The sequence below is a fragment of the Chrysemys picta genome, chromosome 18, assembly GCF_011386835.1.
Source record: "Chrysemys picta bellii isolate R12L10 chromosome 18, ASM1138683v2, whole genome shotgun sequence".
In the NCBI taxonomy this organism is placed as follows: domain Eukaryota; kingdom Metazoa; phylum Chordata; order Testudines; family Emydidae; genus Chrysemys; species Chrysemys picta.
In genome coordinates this window covers 10,263,757-10,284,414 of record NC_088808.1, presented here as the reverse complement: position 1 = coordinate 10,284,414, position 20,658 = coordinate 10,263,757, and the positions used below count along the sequence as shown (strand labels likewise).

General features: G+C 52.0%; 1 protein-coding gene across 4 annotated transcripts in view; it reads left to right on the top strand.

Annotated features, from left to right (window-relative positions):
- ASTN2 (astrotactin 2) overlaps positions 1 to 20,658 on the top strand; it is a 631,841-nt gene that overhangs the window by 361,983 nt on the left and 249,200 nt on the right. For all 4 annotated transcript variants that reach the window (XM_065572255.1, XM_065572253.1, XM_065572254.1 and 1 more), the window contains 2 exons: positions 1,070 to 1,236; positions 5,532 to 5,720. In XM_065572255.1, the coding sequence (XP_065428327.1) occupies positions 1,070 to 1,236; positions 5,532 to 5,720 (356 nt within the window). The remainder of the gene's footprint in view (positions 1 to 1,069; positions 1,237 to 5,531; positions 5,721 to 20,658) is intronic.

Sequence of the window (20,658 nt, the reverse complement as noted above, 5' to 3'; positions counted from 1 at the left end):
CGTTGGCTTCAGTGGGGTTACTCTGATTGAGCACCGATTGAAGATCTGTCCTCCTGCAGTTGTCTGTCTTCACTGCCAGCCAGGAAGGGCTGCCCCCTGGCGAGAACTGCTGCAGAGCCCTGCCTGCCTGCTCCAAAGAGGCACTGGGCTGCTTTTTGGGAATGATTTTAAACGGGGGTGGCGGGGGGGGGGGGGGTTGAGATCCCCACCCATTAATAAAATGTACGCGCAGGCTTAAACAAATGGCAAATACCCAGCCAAAATCCCCACTGCCTTCAGTGGGGCCAGGATCAAACTCACGGGAGTCCATTTAATTGGGTTGCCTTCTACAGGCAGAGGGAGGGATAGCTCCGTGGTTTGAGCATTGGCCTGCTAAACCCAGGGTTGTGAGTTCAGTCCTTAAGGGGGCCATTTAGGGATATGGGGCAAAAATCTGTCTGGAGATTGGTCCTCCTTTGAGCAGGGGGTTGGACTAGATGACCTCCTGAGGTCCCTTCCACCCCTGAGATTCTATGATTCAGTGTCAAGCATTTCCATTTCCTAGCACGAAGATGCCGTCTGGGTAAAGGACTCCAGGGAGAGAGGCAGGAGCAGGCTCTGAGTGGAGTGTGCCAGGAAGATACCTGCAATGGCTCTTTTCACCAAAAGGTCCCAAAGCCCTTTGCCAAGGGGGTCAGCATCATTAGCACCGTTTGCCTGAGGCATAGGCCAGGGGCAGAGCCTGGAGTAGAACCCCAGCTCTCCTACGTCCCAATCCAGTGCTCGTCCCGGTCCCCATGGGCTCCCCAGGTGAACTTGCACTTGTGGAGACCTGAAGTCAGGTTTTCGTGTGTCCTCCGTTAACGCTGATGACAGACCTGAGTTCACTGGTGTAACGCCGTCCACCTCGCTGGAGTGGAGCCTGATTCCACTAGGAATGAACGTGGCTCCTCAGGGCGGAGAGCTAACTCACAGCAGGGAGCTGTGTCCCTGGCACTGGCTTACCTGTTGGTCACACCATCACCTCCGGCAGGGGAAATGCCCCCAGCCCCGGAACCAGCTCGCCTTAACATGTCCCCTCTCTCTGCAGTGCCCGCAGGAGCTGAGGCCCATGAAGGACGGCACTGGCTGCTACGACTATTCCAAGGGGATCGACTGTTCGGATGGCTTCAATGGTGGCTGTGAGCAGCTGTGTCTCCAGCAGACCCTTCCCCTGCCATATGACCCCTCCTCCAGCACCATCTTCATGTTCTGCGGGTGAGTCTCCTGGAACCATTGCGTCAAAGGGGTTCTGCAGCTTGAACGGAAGACTTGAGCAGCTGGTTCCTCCTCTACTCTCTTCCCTTCCCCTGCATTCCTCTGAGCCATGTTTGTGTCTGTCCTCACGTGTCTCTTTATCTGCATGGTCGGACCTGTGTGGCATGGAGGGAGTAGAGGAGTATATCCGCTCAGAACAATGGCGGAATTGGCCTGTGTGTGCGCACGTGGGGAAGCACAATTCTGTTCTTGCTGCACATCCGTGCAAGAGTTTGATGTCCCAGTTATGCATCTGTGAAAATATACCAGGAACTGTATGTGCCGTGTGCCCCCATGGGGGGAAAGATTATTCACGTGGGGGCAACAAGTAGCGATCGAATGCACGTGCAATTTTTGATGGTGAACGTCCGTGCCTGCTGGCCTGCAGTCTAAGCACATGGGAATGATCTGTGTGCAGACGGACAGTTCTCACTCCTACAGGGGTGGGTGGGTGTGTGCGAGAGAGAGAGAGAAAGTGACTGTACAAGTCAGTCCATGTCTTGTTATATAAACCCCAAACTTTTTTGTGTCGGGTTGTTGTGTGTGTGTGTTTTTTATTTTATTGTATTGTATTTTATTTTATTTTATTTGCTGTGCATCTCTTTAAATAGAGTTTCATCCCAGAGCTTGGCCAGGATCCTAGAATCCTATGTGATTTAGCATTTTCTCTAAGGAAAATCTCCCCGACTACAGAACGTTCCAAAGGGAGCTCTGTGATTATCTGGCTTTACGCGGCACGGCTGCAAAAATAGCCATCCATCACACAAGCCATCCTTTGCAGTGCCCTGGTTTAGAGGCTGGGCAGATTGTATCCCTTTGTAAAGAAATCAAGAACATAGAAAGAAAGAAATCATAACATCACACAATAAATGAACAGTAAACTAAGATTATTGGCTACACCTTTGCTAATGCATATCTGCATTTGCACATACTTGTGAGCACATGCATTAGCCGACTTCAGTCCTGCTATCTACAGGGGAAGAGGTGGGAATGGGAAGGTGGGGGAAGGGAGCAAGAAGCCATTTAGTGAAGGAAACACCTGGGCCCAGGAGGGTAGCAAAAAAGTGCAGCGGGAGAAGGATGTACAGCAGCGTGCACTGAAATGGAGGGGTGCATCCTGCACTTAGAACTATGGCATCTGAGTGTCTACATGCCACCGTTCCCTAATATACATGCCTGCAGGCTGACACGCAAGGAGGAATGAGAAGGGGCCTTCTGGCTCACAGCAAACTCTTACATGGGTCACAGCCCGAGAGCAAAAGCCATCACAGAATCCCGTACCCAGCCTTGGTGACAGTGAGGTTGCAGAGGCAGGGAATCTGAGGCATCTCAGCACCCAGCCTGGCTCAAGGCAAAGGCCAAGTGGCTCCCAGGCAAGTGGGAAAGTAGCGGGATACCCCATCTGCAGATGCAGAGGCATAGAGTAGAGGGAGACATGCAGCATCTGGCTAAAACTGGTGGGTGGTGGAGAGGAAGAGGGCACTGAAGAACAGAAAAGCCACTCCCCTAACTAGAAAAAACTGCAGGGAGCATTGATGGGCTCCTGCCCTGTTAGGCCTTTGCAGACATTGCTGTCCTTCTTGCCGGGGGAGAAGTGTTCTGCTTGGTAAAGGCAGCGTGGCTGCACCTCTGTGTGTTCATAATAGCCATTGTTCCAGTTTGGGTTTGCTTGGAGGGAGGGAGGGAGGGAGCCTGGTGTGTGTGTGGTGGGGTGGGGGATGTTTCCAATTTCTCCCAACACGTGTGCTTCTGGGGTCCAGCCGGAATCTACAGCCAGGAAGCTGGAGAATCCCCTCTCCCGCAGTGCTGCTTCTCTGGAGAATGGTACTTTCAGGCCATGAGCTGCATTATACACAAAGCCTTCATGCATCACTGCCCTGAAGTCAAGTCAGCTGGAGAGGGACTGGCAGGACAGGCCCCAGAGTGTATGTGCCAGCCTGGTCTATCACTATTTTCCTCTGGCCCTGCTCAGACAGCACCAATCTCTTTTCCTCTCGGTGCCCCGGGGAAAGTGACATCACAATGTCTACCATCCTTCCTGTAAGCACCGGGGGGACCTATCAGCCAGCAGCAGGAGCCCGGCGGGTCACAATCAAACGAGGATATTTCTAATATCCCCTGTGCGTTAGGGTCCCAAAGCCGAGTTCTCCACCAGCTCCGGCAGGCAGAAAAGAGAGCATAGGTGCCCTAGAACAGACTTCCCCCAAACTTCCCGGACACATTCTGCCTCTTGCCTGGTGGCCGCCGCCGCTCAGAAAAGCACTTTGACCTTCAAGGAAATGTGAGTCATGCTTTGTGCAGTGAAGAAGCAAATTCCTAAAAGTAACTGCGAGTAACACCTGTCAGCTCCTGACACGTCCAGGTGCTCAGACGGCAGAGATCTCGCTGAGCTCCAGCCGTTCACAGCTCCCAGGGGACCCTGCTTTCTCAGCCACTTTCTTTCCTCTCATTTTTCCCCTTACTTTATTGCTTCACTGCTTGGAATGATTGTGTTACAAAGAGAAAACACACAGCCTCCGCAGCTGCTACGCAGGGGTTTTGAGAAGTGGGGCAGGTTCGGCAGGGAAGTGGATAAACAGCAAGGCTCTGCATTCCAACAGAACGTGACACGTACGCAGGGAAGGCAAGCAAAACTAGTTCAGTTGGGCCAAGCAGATACCATGTGATGAGTACAGGGTAAAGCATGAGTTGTATTATAACTACACCTCCAGGGCCGCATAGTGCTAGGCACTGTACAAACAGTGACCGGTAGGTCCTAGCCTGAGAAGCTTGTAGTATAAACAAGAAAGGCCAAAAAAGGATGGAAGACAGGCAGCACTATTATCCCCATTTTACAGTTGGGAAACCGAGGCTCAGAGAGATTGAGTGACTGGCTCAAGGTGACATGGAGCCTATGGCAGAACTGGGGATTGAACGCAGATCTCCCAGCCCCAATTCAGTGCCTCCTCCACAAAATCATCCTTCATGTCTTGTGGGAGCAGTTTTTTTTTTTATTTCTGGCTGCACCACAGGAATCCCTGTGTAACCTGGGGACAAGTCACCTCACCCTTCCCCTGCCTCGGTTTCCCCATCTATAAAAGAGGGATGACAATACTTGCCTCCTTTGCAACGTGTTTTGCAAACTAGAGCTGCAAAGTGTTGTAGAAGCACTGGGAATTAACAGTGGGAGAGAGGAACAAAAAACCTTGGCTTCACATCTCTGGAGACAGAACAACTAAATAAAAACAGGAGCGGTGTCTCTGGCTTACTTGTGCTGTTGGCTGAGGGGACGTTGGCGTGGGTGTTTGTACAAGTATTGGAAGGTAGTGTGTGAAATAAAGCACCTAAATAGACAATGTGCGTTGGCGCCCAATTCTGCCATCAGGCACAGGGCGTCATGCCCATTGATTTATGAGCATCCGCCCTGGTAGGTGGGGACTTGCTACCTTGGGAAGGGCAGGATGGTTGAGCTGAATTCTCTTTCCTCCGCCACCTGACCGAGGCAGCTAGAACATATTGCCTTGTGACCCTGGTACTAGCGTTCCTATGCTGCCAGGCCTACCCACAGGGAGGCCCAGAATAGGCACTGCTGGCACCAGTTGCAGCTGGCAGCCAATGCGGATGTCAGCCCTGCTGCAGCTGTCCTTGGTGCTGAAGAAAGCTGCTATTGATGCTGCAAGAATAACAAGGATTGGTAACGTCCAGGCCTCAGCTGTTAGTCTCCAGGAGCTCTCCCCAGCCTAGGTTTGGAGTGCCAAGCCTGGAGCTAGTATTCTGCTGGCTCTCCAGGCCTGGTGCACCCGCCCGGTGCAGGTTTTAAGTTTAAGTTTTAGACTCTTAAGTTTAAGACTCCCTGGAATAGTTTGCTGCACCCTGGTTCCCCAGATCCTCATGGAGTTCCTTACAGCAGGGGTTCTCAGACTTTTGTACTGGCGACCCCTTTCACACAGCTAGCCTCTGATTGCGACCCCCCCTTATGCATTGAAAACACATTTTTAAATATTTAACCCCATTCTAAATGCTGGAGGCAAAGCGGGGTTTGGGGTGGAGGGTGACACCTCGCGACCCCCTGAGGGGTCCCGACCCCCAGTTTGAGAACCCCTGCCTTGCAGTCAGCTGGCTTGCTGTACTTCGATTGTGCTTATCACCCTGACTCTCCTATCCTAAGAAGAGTCTTTCTGCAGCAGGGTTCATGTCACTACAAGCCCTGTTTGGGGGTTGGGGATTGCATGCGTGTGGCTCTGTCTGTCTCTGACCTAGTTTGTGTTGTTTCCCAGCTGTGTCGAGGAATACAAACTCGCGCCAGACGGCAAATCCTGTCTCATGTTGTCTGACATCTGCGAGGGCCCCAAGTGCTTGAAGCCGGACACCAAATTCAACGACACCCTCTTTGGTGAGATGCTGCACGGGTACAACAACAGGACCCAGCATGTCAACCAAGGCCAGGTGTTCCAGATGACCTTCAGGTACTGCCCCATTCCCTCGCTGGGTCCGGTAACATGGTAGATTTGCAAGACGTACCCTGATAATATTGAAGGTCAGAAAGGGAGGTGTGAAAGGTGAGGGTGGTGGAAAGCTTAGCTGTCAAGAGCTCTATCTTGCAACGTTGACGTACGAGAGCTGGGGGCAACTCATAGAAAATAGAGGTGGGGAAAGAGCTGAGAGGTTGTTTCTGTCTGAGGTATGTCACATAGCGGGGCCAGAACTTCAGCTGGTCTAAACCAGCTTAGCCCCATTGACTTCAAAGGATCTATGCTGATGTACATCAACCGAGGGGCTGGTCCAGTGGGAGCTACTCCACATCCACCCAGCCACTCCAGGGTCCGATGCAGGGTTCTTCCCCACAAAGTGTTCTCCAGTGGCCTCAAAAGCGCTGAGGCCTCACGGCTCCCACGGACTTCAGTCAGAGTTGCGTGTGCTCTGCATCTCTTACCGTCCAGCCATGCGGCTTTCTCCAGTCGAGTGTAAAATCTCCCCAGTGATGTATCCGTGCTGAATTCTGGCCTTTTGCTATGACGAGGGGGACTGTAGAACCAGTACGACCCACATGGAGCTGCTCTGCTCCTTTCTGCACTCAGAAAGCACTGGCAAACCGAGCCCTCGGGGGTTCTCAGCGGCACGTGCTTTGGCGTCTGCAGAGCAGCAGCCTTTGCCGGAAGTGAGACCTGACCGTGCGCGAAGGCAGTTTTCCTAGCACATGTTCCTTCAGTTCCCCTCCCCTTGTGGCGATCCTTGGTGGGGCCTTTTGAACAGAGACAGGACGCAGATTGGAAATCTTTGCTGTGCACTTTGTTTCCTGATGGCCGAGCAGGACTGGGAGTTTCATGAAACCTGCCAGCCTAAAGAGCCCCTTGCGTGACGGCTGCAATCTCACATAAGCCCTCCCTGCGTCATAACCAGCTCCCGCCTGTGCTGCCGTCCTCTGGGCTCCAAGCCGCCTCTTGCTGGGGCTTTAATTTCCTCTCCCGCTCCTGTAATAGAGTGCCCTTTCCTTGCACTGCGCTAGGGCTGGGGGATTTGTTTAAAGGCAGCCTTCCCCTTGCCCAGACAGCAGCCTGATTGAGGGGGCTGTTTATTGCTGCCTGAAAGGAAACGCAGGGCTCAGGGACTCCGAGGCAGACGGGTTTCTTCCTTCGCCGCTACCGCAGCCAGGATGGATTCTGGCTCTCAGACGAAAGACGCTTTTAAAAAAAAAAGAAATAACAACAAACATGAATCCTTAAGGAGAGCGCTGCCTCCCTCCCCCCCAATCCAGCTTGTCTCCCATTCTGTTTGAGCCACTCGGTCTATACTGGGCCTAGACAGCCCCGGGGCCTCCTTTATCTGACCCTGCCAGGTGCTTCCACTTGGTGTGGGGATTAAAAAGCAGGCGCGAAACCATCTTCCAGGCTAAATACCAGCCATAAAGCCAGCAAGATTTTATAACTCCATTTGAGTTGGGAGACACTTCGCTTCATTCCTGGCTTCGGTGGCCAGCTGGCTTTGGGCTCAAGCACTGCAAGGGACCACCCAGCCTCGGGGCTTTGTGCTAAGAGACTCTTCCTGTTCCAGTGCTGATTCAGCATCAGGCCCAACCCAGGGCTGGACGGGGAGACCCCATTCGGTTCTCTTCTCCCGCAGGCTGGTAGTCCCGCCCAAATCAAATCATAAGGCCATTGCCTGCTGTACTGTGAGCTGATCTCTCAGCCAAAGAGGGTGCCCGATGCTGTTCTGGGTGTGTCAGGCCCTCTGGGATGGCAAGGGGGAAGCCCCACCCCCACCACGACAGTTTTGCCTATGTAATATTTTCCATTTATGGCTGGATTTTCCCACTGCGCTCTCGTAAGCACCCCCATTTAGCGCCGACACCATTGGGGATTTTTCCCTTCGTACCGTTGCATGGTGAGGGACGCCCCTGGGGGAAATCCCCCCCCTTCTCCACTCAGTCTTCATCAGCAGGTGCCTTCCACCTCAATCCAGAATGGTGCCACATTCACTGGACTCCAAGGAGTGTGGTTTCTTTGCTTGCACCTGCTGAGACATCCCAGGATTTGGTGTGATGCAGCTGAAGTTCTCCCAGTCATCTGAGAACTGCCCTTTTCCACCTGTCCCCTCCCCCCAGTGCATCACACCTGCCTCCCAAACGTTCCAGGTGTCAGAGTCCAAAAAGCCACCGACCAGTGGAGGGGCTGAAATACCTCAGCTGGTTCCGGGAGCTCTAGCTACTGGGCCAAGATTCAGCTGGAGGTTCCCAGGCGAAGGAGGGATGCCAGTGGGAGGTGAGACCATAAACACGCTTTCCCCATCTGATGTGAAACCTGCTCAGAACTCTGCATGCTCCCCTTTGTAACACTCGCAGACTGTGACTGCAATCAAATCTCACGCGTCAGGCCTTCGGAGAGTTGCTTGCAGGGGTCAGGAAAGGTGTATGCTGGGTGGGAGGGCGTTGGCTTTTGAAGCATCAGGCTTGGCCACAGATGGAGATAGGAGCACGGACAGGGAGGGCCAGTGCTCTGAGGTGGCACAGGAAAGCTTCTTCCTTAAGGTATGTCTGCCCTTCCAGGCGGGGTTGTAATTCCCAGCTCAAGGAGACATAACTTGTGCTAGGTCTCATGGAGCTCAGGTGCTAAAACCAGATGGTAACTGTGGCAACGCGAGCGGCAGGAAGGGCTAGACACCCTGTGTATAGGTCTATACACAGGGTCGTCCTAGCCCTTGCACTGCCGCCTCGCCGCTGCCACAGGCTCCCATCTAGTTTTAGCACCCTGAGCTCCATGAGACCTCACACAAGTTCATGTCTCTTTGAGCTAATTTCCCTTCCGTTGCAGAGGCCCGGGGTCCTGGGGACACCTGGCTCACTCCTGTTCTCTGCCTGTGGCACACACCGGTTCAGTCTCCTGAGCAGCGAAATGCGTCAGTCTGACCCGAGCTATTGGGTTATAGACAGGAGGTCAGACTAGGTGGCCTTAAACTCTGTCTGCATCCTGGGCATGTGAGTTGTGGGTTTCCAGCACCACTGCCATCACCGGGATAGCTCCTACCACAATCTGCCTGGGACATAACGCGGGGGATGAGACTATATCCAAATCCGGACAAAAATTGCCCATGTGCTTTGCAGGCAAGGTGCCAGATCCTCAGTTGGTGAAAATCAGCATGGCTTCATTGAAACCAGCAAAGCTATGACCGTTAGACCGGCGGAGGATCTGGCCCTGAGCCCAGCTGCTGTATAGGACAGGGACAGAACGGCTCTGGGGTGAAAGCAACACCGGAGGGGCGGAAGAGCCGGCAGGCGTGGTGGCTAAATAGAAGAGGAGGGATTGCAGTATCCACTGAGAATGGAAAAGAGAGGTAGTACCCGCAAGGGGTGAATGCCTGGGGAAAGGTGGGTGGGAGTCCTGCTATGCTCTTTCCTGCTCACGTCTATACTATTATCTAATATACGTGACTCGGTATAATATGCAGCCTTGTCAGTGCCCAGGATACCAATGTCTTGGGCTTTAGAGATTGTTCCCCGGGGTGGGGAGGCCGGCGCTGGCTTTGCTGCCTATTTCAAATTAGACTGTTTGTTCTGAGAATATTGGCTAAAAATGAGACACTCCGCCCGCCCACACACAAATATGTTCAGCCCCCTCCCCTGGAGTCCCTCTGTCTGCTCTCTGTGGAGGGTTATGGTGTAGAAACATCATTACATCATCCTCTAACAAGGGCCGGAAAGGAGGTTAATGGAGAAGAAATTATTAACTAAAAGATGTAATTTGCCTCTGATTTTCATATATATTCAAGAACCTCTCTGAGCATTAAGACGCCAGCTGTTCAAGAAGCCCTTAATTTGGTGCATTTGAAACATAGCAGGAAACTCCCTAATACCAGGGATTAAAAGCCTGTTTCGGCAAAGTAGGAGCAAGAACCTGCTATCAGAACAAAGGGCTGAGTTTTAAAGGCATTTATCGCGGCTGGGATCTCTTAGTTATGCAGAGGTGACAGTCCTTTAAATGCTGCGCATTTCCCATGTTGTCATATCTGCAGTGTCCTTAATAAAGAGTATAGTCTCCATCCACCTAGCATGGCAGCCCAGTGTGGGGGGAAGCCGTTGTGCAGCTAGAAGCGTTGTCCGTCACGTCTTAGCCTGGATGTCCCCGTCAGTCCCAGTTCCAGGGTCTGGTGGTAAGAGCCAGGCCGCTAGATGTGTCACCCTTCAGTGTTGGAGTGTCCCACTGCCACCCAGTCCTCGGCAGCAGGTTGCTGGATACGCCTTTCCATCCAACGCGCAGCATGAGATGAGGGACTGTGCTGGAGTATGGGCAGCCTCCTCATATGGCGCTGAAGGACTGGGACAGAATGTGGCCACCTTCAGAACTAGATCAGGTAAAGGATTTGGTAGGATTACACCCCCGGCTGGAGCAGGTGAATCAGATTATTCCTGAGATCTTCGCCCTGTCCCTTAGTATCACTGTGTTCCAAGCTCTCTTGCCTGCGCTTCTGCTTCCCCGTTCACCTAGCCGCTGAGGATACTTCCTGTTCATATACATCAGCGATGGGTAAGCGAACGCATGTGCATAGACTGAGCAGCTCACGTCATTCAACTCTGAGGAGCAGCAGGCATATCTTACCCCGCAGGAATTATTACAGCACCCTCACTGCGTGGGCCATGGTGATGAGCATCTGTCCCCGTCTCAACATCCTTGAACGTCACCTTCTAGTTCATGGACAGTGGAGAGACCCAGCTAACAGCTCTGCACATAGCTCATTCCATTGCACAGCTGGGCTATCATTCATTAATTATTACTGTGTGTTATTGCATAGCCCTGTGGGTGTGCACAGCACTTAACAGACAAGGTAGAAGATGAGGTTCCTGCCCCAAAGAGCTTATGAGTAGAGCTGCTTGAGGTTTGGGGACTGAAAACTTGATGACTGTGTTTGGTCAACAATGACGGCTTTTGTGGGGAAAAAATACAGTAAAAGCTTTGTTATCTGGCATGTTGGGGGAATGGGAGGTGCCAGTAAGTCAAATTCCAGTTAACTAAGAGGGAGAGAGTTTGGGTGCGGGAGGGGGCTCAGGGCTGGGGATTGGGGTACAGGAGGGAGTGCGGGGTCTGGGAGGGAGTTTGGGTGTGGGAGGGGGCTCAGGGCTCGGGGTTGGGGCATGGGAGGGGTTTCAGGGTGCTGGATCCGGGCGGTGCTCACCTCAGGCAGCTCCCCGCAAGCGGCGAAATGTCCCTGCTGCTCCTAGGCGGAGGCGTGGCCAGGAGGATCTGCATCCTGTCTCTGCCTGCAGGCGCTGCCCCCGCAGCTCCTATTGGCCACAGTTCCTGGCCAAAGTGAGCTGCGGAGCCATGCTTGGGACGGGGTGGGGCAGGGGCAGCGTGCAGAGTTGCCTAGCCATGCCTCTGTCTAGGAGCAGCAGGGACATGTTGCCGCTTGCGGGGAGTCACGCAGAGCCAGGTAGGGAGCCTGCCGGCCCCTTGCCAACCAGACTGTAAACTGGACTTTCAATGAAGATCAGAAATGCCAGTTTATAGAGCTTGGTCCAGGGCCAGATAACACCCCTTTTACTGTATTTTGGATGAAAATATTTCAGGTTTTGACAAAACCTGGGCATTTTCAAGTGAAAGCCCAAAATCCAAAACACCTTTTTTTTAACATGGGAGGAAAAAAATTAATTTTCCAAAGAGCTCTACAGCTCAGGGGTGGGAAGGGCAGGGAGCCCTGTCCAGTGGCTGAGCTGTTACAAAGTTGCTCCACCTGCCTGTTGCCTCTCACTTCTCTCCTGACACCTGCTGGGCTCCTGATTTCCAGTTTTGTGCCCTTCGTTCAAAGTAACGAACACGGAGTGCAGGGAGGCATGCCGAGCCTGGCGGTGCGCGTTTGAAAGAGCGAGGGAAGTGCCCTAAAGTGACCCTCTTACAATGTGTTTCGCTACCTCCTTTCTTTCCCTTTGGCTGAATGCCGGGATGGCAGATGAAGGCTCTTTAATCACACTCCAGCAATCCGCTTTGCTCCCCTCTTTGAAGTTCCCCCAAGAGATTGTGAGCAACACATTCAAAACCACGCTTCTCCCCCCCCACCCCCCCCAAAAAATGTTACATTTGTGGAATATTCACAAATAAGCCTAATTCAAGAAAAATATCTCTCTATTCCACACACACCTCTCGATTTGGGTGGGAGGCTTAGCAACAAATCCAGCTCACGAAAGGCTAGATTAACAATGTTCCCCCTGCCTTGTATCGCAATGGGGCACAGCCAAAAGCTATTGTAGTCCCCAAATTGCAGGGGGATTATCTTCCAAATGGCTTGTTTGCCAGTCCCGTCTGTGTTTTACGCCATCTCTTTGCTCCAAGTGAACAAAGATTTTTGTTTACGGGTTGTTTGGCCTTTCAAATTGTTGCTTTTATGCAATTGGTATACAGAAATCCCAAATTACTGCTCATGGAGGGAGCTTGGCTTGCTATATTGTTGATAGGTGGAGAATGAGATGTCAGCCCAACATGTAACTGTCACATAGGAAAAGTGCTTCCTGGGGAGTGGATTGGAAAGACCCTGCCCAAGTTGGTTGACCCTAAATGTGATCTTTCCCTTTCCCTTATCTTCTGCTGTGTCTTTTTTTTCCTCCTCCCTCAGCTCCGGGGTGGGCCCCTAGCTCGCTTGATCTCCTGTCTTTGGCGGCAGTGAACTCAGGCAGTTGCCGATTCTTTGGGTGGTGGGGATGGGAGATGTAGCCAATGCAGTTTAGGGGAGGAAGTGACATATTGTGAGGGTGGGGAGAAAGAAACGTTTCCGTGGCCATTTGATGGATGTGAGTGCAAAAAAAAAACCTGGTTGAAGCAGCTCAGGTTGTTGTGATGAGTCCTTGGCGAGATGAGGCAGTGATCAGAATACCGCTGTGATACATGTAAATTAGCACATGGCTGTGTTTATGACATAATGGCACCAAGGCATGCGTGGTGTGTGTGTGTGTGTGTGTGTGCACGCGCACACATAGGAATGTAGTGCTTGGTCACTGCACTCCTCCCACAACAGGAGGCGTTAGGACTTTTGCTGTATCCCCTGGTGGATGCCAGTCCTGCCCTTGGGAACTCCTGTACCCAGCACCTCTCATTTCTTGTTAAGACACCGTCTCAGCCTCTGCTTCCCGGTGACCTGCCAGTAACACCGAGTTTCCACGCCGGAGAGTTGAGTGTGTCTCCCGGTTCCTCTTTAGAAAGCTCATGCTCGCAGAGGCCATGCTGCCCTTGTGCCCCCGGGAGTCAGTCACACACGCCGCCAGATCAGAATAGCACCCTTTGCCCCTTCCTTTGCACTGGTGCTGGTCACTCCACTAGTGCAAGGCAGTGGGGAACCAGGCCCACCGTGCTTAGATGTTCAGTGACGGGGCATGGATAGACTTGCTCCAACCTCTGCTGGCGTTCCCTGCCTAGAGTACAAAACACAGTCTAGTGGCTAAGGCCTGGTCTACATTAGAAAATTAGGCCGGTTTAACTAAGTCAGTCAGGGGTGTGAAAAATCCACGCTCCTGAGTAGCATTGTTAAGCCAACCCAAGTCCCTTGTGGGCAACGCTAAATCAATGGAAGTATTCTTTCGTCAGCCTGGCTACGGCCTCTCGAGTCGGTGGATTACTCTGCTGACGGGAAATGGTGTCTACACGGAAGCACTGCGCATGTTAAGTGTAGACAAGCCCTCAGGCACTGGATGGGGACTTGGAGTCCTGGGTTCTGTTCCCTGCTCCACGGCAGGCTCCCTGGGTGACTGTGGGCCAGTCTCTTAATCTCGCCTCAGTTCCCCAGCTGCCACGTGGGGATTGTAGCTCCCTGCATCATGGGCCGTTGAGGATAAAATCCACTCGTGATTGGGAGGTGCTTGGACACCACAGCCAACAGGAAGAGAAACAGGGCTGGGCCACGGAGAGTGGGGGGATGGGGCAAAAATCTTAGCGCGCTTGCTCAGGGAGAAGTGGGAACGGTTCTGCCTCACCTGCCTGTTAGCCTTGGGCACCAGAGTCCCCCAGGAGCAGGGAAGCGGAGGCTGGCTCCTCCCGCCCTGACGTAGTCTCACCAGGACAGTGTTTCTGCCTGAGGGCGCAGCCTCGCGGCGGGGCCCCGTGCGGGGAACGCTGATCAAAGAGCACGGCGAGAGTGAGGGGCTTCCGTGTTCAGCGAAGAATTGCCACCGCCAAAGCAGAGGGCCCCGCGAAGGGTTTTGTTTCCACAAAGTTATGTTAATATTGTCAGGCAGCGCGCCGGGTCACTGAACCGATGTGGGGAATTGTCATAATATTGATGGGGAGTTTGGCAAGTTAATTTTAAATCTGTCACTCCTTCCCCTCGCCGCCTCTCGTTCCGTAATAAAACTCCGCCATGATTGTGGGGCTCCGTTGACAGCTCCGCTGGAGCCTGCCTGAAGTGCCTGCCTGTGCTCCCCCATCACCGCTTCCCTCCCTCCTCCTCCTCCCCCTGCAGCACACACGCGTGCACCGAGCAAACCCCAGACAGAGCGCTTAGGCACCACATGTCAGAGTGCTCAGACAGCAGTTCCTCTCCCCCCAAAAACCCTTGTCTCGCTGTGACTGCTGCAGTATGGATGGGGGGGATTTCAACGAAGGGGAGTGCTGGAAGTAGGGAACCTTTATTTCTTGAAGTCCAGGATAGCTGCCGAAGGAGCTCCTGGCAATAATGGAGCTCGGCTCACTGAAGGTCCAGTTCCCAGGGCTGCCCAAAGCTCCACAAACTATTTGCTCTCTCTGGGATCTATTCAGACAGGCTGGATGTGGAAACACCTTGAAGATTTCGGTCATGTCCGAGGTCTTATTAATTAACACGCTGAGACACCCTGCAAAGGGAATGAGTCGGCAGGTTCTCTGAATAAGTCTGGCTGAGCTAGAGAGCTCACTGAAAGTCTTCTCCCAGTTTGCCCTGGATCCGGCGTAAGGTCTGGGTGGCTTCTTTGCCTTGCTGTCAGTCATTGCAAAGTTCTGCTCGGGGACTCCTTGGAAATACCCCCTGCACCTCCCAGCCTCAGCCGACAGCTACATGCCAACAATCTCTCCTACCCAACTTCCAGGCTCCCCCTCCAAGCGGGCTGCAAAACTCACTCCTGCCCCTGGATAGGGTAGATGTGCATTGCTACAGGCCTTCGGGACTCTGCCAGGGGATGTACACTAGCCCACTGGTGAGTGTGTGTTACAGGTCCCCCTCTGCGCCAATCCACAGAGGATAGCAGTTTGTTACAGCCTCCAGCGAGGGAGCTTTAGCAGCTCATGCTCCTAGCTCTGCCTGTCCCCAGCTCTGTCCCGAGTATGTTGGCTGAGTTGGTGGCCATCGCACGTGCAGGTGTGATTTTCAAGAGAGCTGGTTGCTGTGGGTGAGAGCATGCTGGGAGCCCTCCTAACCCACCAAACTGGCATCTCTATTTCCTGGTGCACTGTCAGAACCCATCGCTATTATTACACCTGCTGGCCCAGCCAAGATCACGGCCCCATTGTGCTCAGTGTTCCACATACCCATTGTCAGAGACCGTCTCTGCTCCACACAGCCCACAGCCTAGCTAGATAGGCAGTGGAAGGGGAAATTGGTAGGAGGTGACTTGCCCAAGGTGACACAGCAGGTCAGTAGCAGAGTCAGGGGTAGAACCCAGATCTCCCAAGCCCAGCTCAGGTGCCTTTCCACTGGATCTTGTTGTGTGTGGATGTCTGACGCGGGTGAATCTGTGGGTCAGGTTGCCTGTAGCTCCTATGCAAGTGAGTATGGGGGGTGGAGCAAGGCTAAGATGCCACATAGGTGCCGAGCCCCAGGATCCAATAGGGGGCGCTGTTTATGAATGCAGGGCAGTTGCACACCCAACGCAACATGGCTGGCATGGCCAGACCACCCCATTCCCAGGTGCCTCGCAGTGACTGAACTGTGATGCTCGGGCCTGGTTCACATGGTAGCTCTTCAGTGAGCACTTCCTCAGCCCCCGTAGCATAATAAATGTAGTCTGTAACTATACTGAATTAATTCCATTGATCCTTTCCCCCATCTTCTCTTTGAAACACCTGAGTGTGGCGGTTATAATTGGGCTGTTTATTATTCCAGTGCTGGAAAGGTCTGCACCTCCCTGTACCCCAGATGGCTTGTTTACCTATTACCCTTCAGGTTTGGATAATGGATAGAGCTCCTTTCCGGTGGCTGGCTTCCATTTCATTGCCTTTATTATTTGTTGCTGTGATTACTATTCTATTACTGTTCACGACTCTGAAACCGCAGACGTATTGGTGACAGTTTTCCAGCCCAGCCTGATGCCACTGGCACAGCATCTAAGAACTGGACCAAAGTGTGCTGGCTGACGTGGTAAATGAGTCTTTAGCAATTTAGCGCAATTGGGCTGTCATCAGAGAAGCCAGATGTTGAATCCCATGCTCTATGCAGCCTTGTGCTGCAAAACCCACCGTTTTTTTTAAACAGAACCCTCCTGCGATTAGGATCTCCATTTGTAAGTGCCCTGTCCTGATGCCTAGAGGAGAGGTGATAATCACGCCAATGTCACCTGCCAATGAGCTCCCAAGGTCTAAGTCCCCCTGCCACAAATCCAGGCGTAATACAGGGGAACAAAATGTCACAGTAAACCCCGTCTCTGATCAGCCAGGACATTTGTCAGCAGTCAGCTCTATGGTCCATCTAACTTAGCATCCCAGCAGGGCGGGGCTAGTATCTGATTGTACAGTGGTTGGCCAGCACTGGGACTGCTCCATAAGACAGCGAGTATCCTGCTTGGTAACCTGGGGCAAGTCATATCACCTCCTGGTGCCCCAGTTTCCCTATCTGTAAAATGGGAATAATGGGACTGCGTGCCTTTGGAAAGTGCTTTGAAAAGTGCTCTGTAAGTGCTGGGTGGTATTATTATTCTGCAATGTTATACACGTGGGAAAGAGGAAGAGGGGGAGTTCCTTCCTGACCTGCTCCAGGAGAGTCTGGTGTGCAGGCGCTTTGTTTACTCTTATTAACCTAATGCTGCTGAAGCCAATGGAGGCCCCTTAAATTGACACACCTGCCACCCCGCTGGCTTCAGTGGAGTCTCCGGTTTGTGAGAACAGACCGCGGCCATGTGGGCTGAAACAGAAGGTTCGCTGCGTAGCTCCTGGGTGCCTTGCAGGGACTGCTACGTTCAATATGGGGTGAGCAAAGCGGATGAGCACGGGAGGCTGTTCAGTCCTTGGCGCTCAGGCGTTGGGCGGGGAGAGGGCTAGTTCTGACAGAAGGAAAGAACCAGGATGCACTTTAGGTCTCACTCTGACAAACTCTGCTTAGCTTAGCTGTGCTGTCTGGGATGCTTCACTTTTAGGCTGGCTTTTAATTAGGGCCACCTTGTTACACCACTACAGCCGAGAAGGCCCTCCTCTCGCCCACCCCCCTTCATATTTCAATCTACGCTAACCATTGGCCAGAGCTGAACAAGGTCCTTCCTCTCCATGTCCCCCTGCACTGCCAAATTCCCTCCCCTCCCCAACCTTCAGTGGAAAGGGCAGGGAACTGCATCCCAGAGCCTCTTCGCCTTCATCCTCAAGCACCAGGGGCGTCACTGCAGTTTCAAGGGGACGTGATTCTCCAGGCCTCCCTCAAGCCTTTTGCAGAGTCAGTTGCCGCAGTGGGCTAGAGACAAGGCAATATGAAGCTGGCAGCGAGCTGAACTTATGCATCAAAAAGGAAATCCCACATCTGCTTTGAGCAGGTTAAGTATTGGAGGTTTTGTGGCATTAAATAGGAAAATGAAAAACGCTGTCAGCACAGCACCCCCTATCGTTCAGTTTAATATTACACTCATTTTATCGCGTACTGCCCCTCAGTTTTTCAAAATTAACACCCAGTAGAGAAGAATGGGAACAGATCACACCTCTCAGAGCTATTATTCCAGGCTGTCTCCAGACACAAAGATGTGTCTACACTAGACTTTGTTTTTTAAATCTAGTATCGTGTAATCCAGAAGACAACACCAGTGGCTCTAGAAAAAAGAGGTGCTTAAAAAAATCATACCTGACATTTTAATTAACATGTTTTTAAACACCACTTAGCACCTAGTGTAGTCAGGGTTTAACACCTTAAAAAAAAACAGTTAGCTAGTCCTGGTTAAACTTGGCGGGCCTGTCATGTCCCCCCTATGGTGGTGCTAATTGGGTGTTTTAAAAAGTGTTAATTGAAATCTATTGGCAAACTCAGGAAAAATCAAACCGCCTTTATTCTGAGGCGAGGACGGCCCATGCTGGGTTACCCTCTGGTCATGTTTTGAAAGCTTTCTTCGCAACCATGCAGACTGGCAACTTAATTTTTCAAATGGGAGCTTAGATTCTGGAAAATGACTTGACAGCAGGGGGTGAATATTGATGCAGATTCCATGAAATGCGCCAGTTCCCACAAGGAGCAACAAAGAGAGCTAAGTAATCCGTCTCAGGTACGTCTACACTGCAGCTGGGAGTGAGCCTCCCAGCTCAGGTAGAGAGACTCGTGCTAGCTCCTCTTGAACTAGTGCACTAAAAATAGCAGTTTGGACGTTAGGCCATGAACTGAGACTCGGGGCGGGTGGGGGGAGAGGTCAGTGACTATTATGGATCCTGCCCAGAACGTCAGTTGGCAGGCCACAGGGCATCCCCAAGGCACCTCTCCTTCCACTTCCTCTTGTGGATGTACCATATGAAATGATAGGAATAGACTGGATGTGACCCCTGGATTAGAGTGTTGCCGACTTCTGGCACATCTTCATCATCCTGGATTATGGCATGAGATACCCCAAGGCCATTCCACTCAGATTGACTAATGCAGCCACCATAGCAACTGAGTTAGGGAAACTATTTTCTTGAGTGGGACTTCCTAAACAAATTCTGAAAGACCAAGGCTCAAATTTCACATCCTGGTTGATAAAGGAACTGTGCAATCTATTGAAAGTAAAGATTCTGCGACCATCAGTCTACCATCAGCAAACAGCTGGCCTACTAAACCGTTTTCATAAAACGTTAAATGTTGAGGACGTTTGTGATCGCAGACCCCAAATATTGGGACCAACTATACCCACCCCGTTATTGACCATCCAGGATGTCCCTCAGTCATCCATGAGCTTTTCACCTTTTAAGCTCTTGTATGGAAGACAAACCACTTAATCTCTCATTATATTGAAACAGCAGCAGGACAAAAAGTGAAGGAAAGCCCTCCCCCGGAAAATGTGGGGTTGTAATCCATCAGGTGCTTCAAGCAATGTTAGATGTAGAAGTGGTAGAGGTGTCCTACAATGAGTGGAGAAGCCCCCTCACCTGGGTCCCTAAGTCAGATGGGCCACTATGCTGCCATATAGACTTCTGCAAAGTCAATGCACTATCCAAATTAGAGGTCTGCCCCATGCTAAGGGTAGATGGTTTACTAGAATGATTAGGAGCAACCAATTATATATCTACAATTGACCTTACCAAAGAGTACTGATAGGTCCCCCTTACACCTGACTCCAGGGACAAGTTAGCTTTCTACACCCCCTATGGATTGTACCAGTTCCGTACCATGGCATTTGGACTCTGCAGTGCAGCTGCCACCTTCCAGAGGTTGATGGCTGAAATCTTGCAACTCCACGGACATTATGATGCTGCCTATCTGGACACCATTGTCACCTAGAGCCAGAATTGCAGGGACCACCTGAAACAGGTAACGGCAGTACTTCAATCCCTCACGGATGCAGGCTTGGTAACCAATCTGGCAACATGCAAGATTAGGACTCATGGAGTTACGTACCTAGGGAACCCAATAGGAGGTGGCCAGCTGTGACTCTTGATGGACAAAGTCCACACTTTAATGAACTGCCCTGTCCCTTCAGTGAACAAAAACAAGTGCGACGATGCCTGTGATTAGCCAGGTACTATCAACATTTTGTTCTCCACCATTGCAGCACCCTGAACAGGCCTCAGAAAAGAGGGCCACCCCAGGTAAATACGGTGGATGACAAACTGTGACAAGGCCTTTAAGACACTCAAGGAGTGTCTATGTAGAGAACCTGTCCTTTGCAACTTGGACCGGAGGTGCCCGTCAGCAGCGTGAGAACTGTGAATACAATAAAATACAAGAGCAATGGAGAAATCTGAGGATATGGTTCCACATCCATCTCAGGGCCCTGCTGACTTCCCGCCCCGCTCACACTTTGCATCTTGAAATTGTCCTCCTCCGTGCCAAGCCCAGGTGCCATGGACAAGGAGAATAAGAAACACAGAGCCGCCTTCAGTGACCAATGGTTTTATCCTGACCCCGAGGGAACCACCTCCTTAGTCTGTCCCCACTGGACAAACTTGTCTGATGTGATCCTGTCACATTTATGTCACCGTGCTGGGCCATTGCATCATGATGTGATGGTGCTGCATCAAAACGTCACCCTGGTGCAGCACTCCTTTGTACTGTCAGAGCACCCAGGGACCAGAGGCAAGGATTACGAATTCCATGCTGCTCACAGAACAGCACGACCTCAGCAAATATCGCCTGCGTTGCAATGGGATTCCAAGATCCATGAACGTTCCAGTCTGTGCGTGGTGGGTCCGTGATGATGAAACCAGGGGCTCAGATACTCAGGTGACGGGGGCCATAATAAGCAGCCGGATAGACAGAAATACCAGGTTAGTTGTGACCCTAGCCCTGGCCCCAGCTACCATATGCACAGGGAAGAAAGTGAACTTTGAGCTTCTCCTGACGGGTGACTCAGTGACACTCACCACCAGACAGCAAAATCTGGAGCCAGTCCTGGGGTTTCCTGTCCTGAGGAGCAGTTCTGCCCTCACTCATGGGATACCCTTCTCAGAGCAACAGTCCTGCAGCGCAGCCCAGAGGTGCGATCGCACTGCTGCTCAGGCGTGCTGATTCCCAGTCCTTTGCGGCCAATGGAAAGACATGCATTGACTTCAGTGGACTTTGGATCAGGCTTGTGCTTAGGAG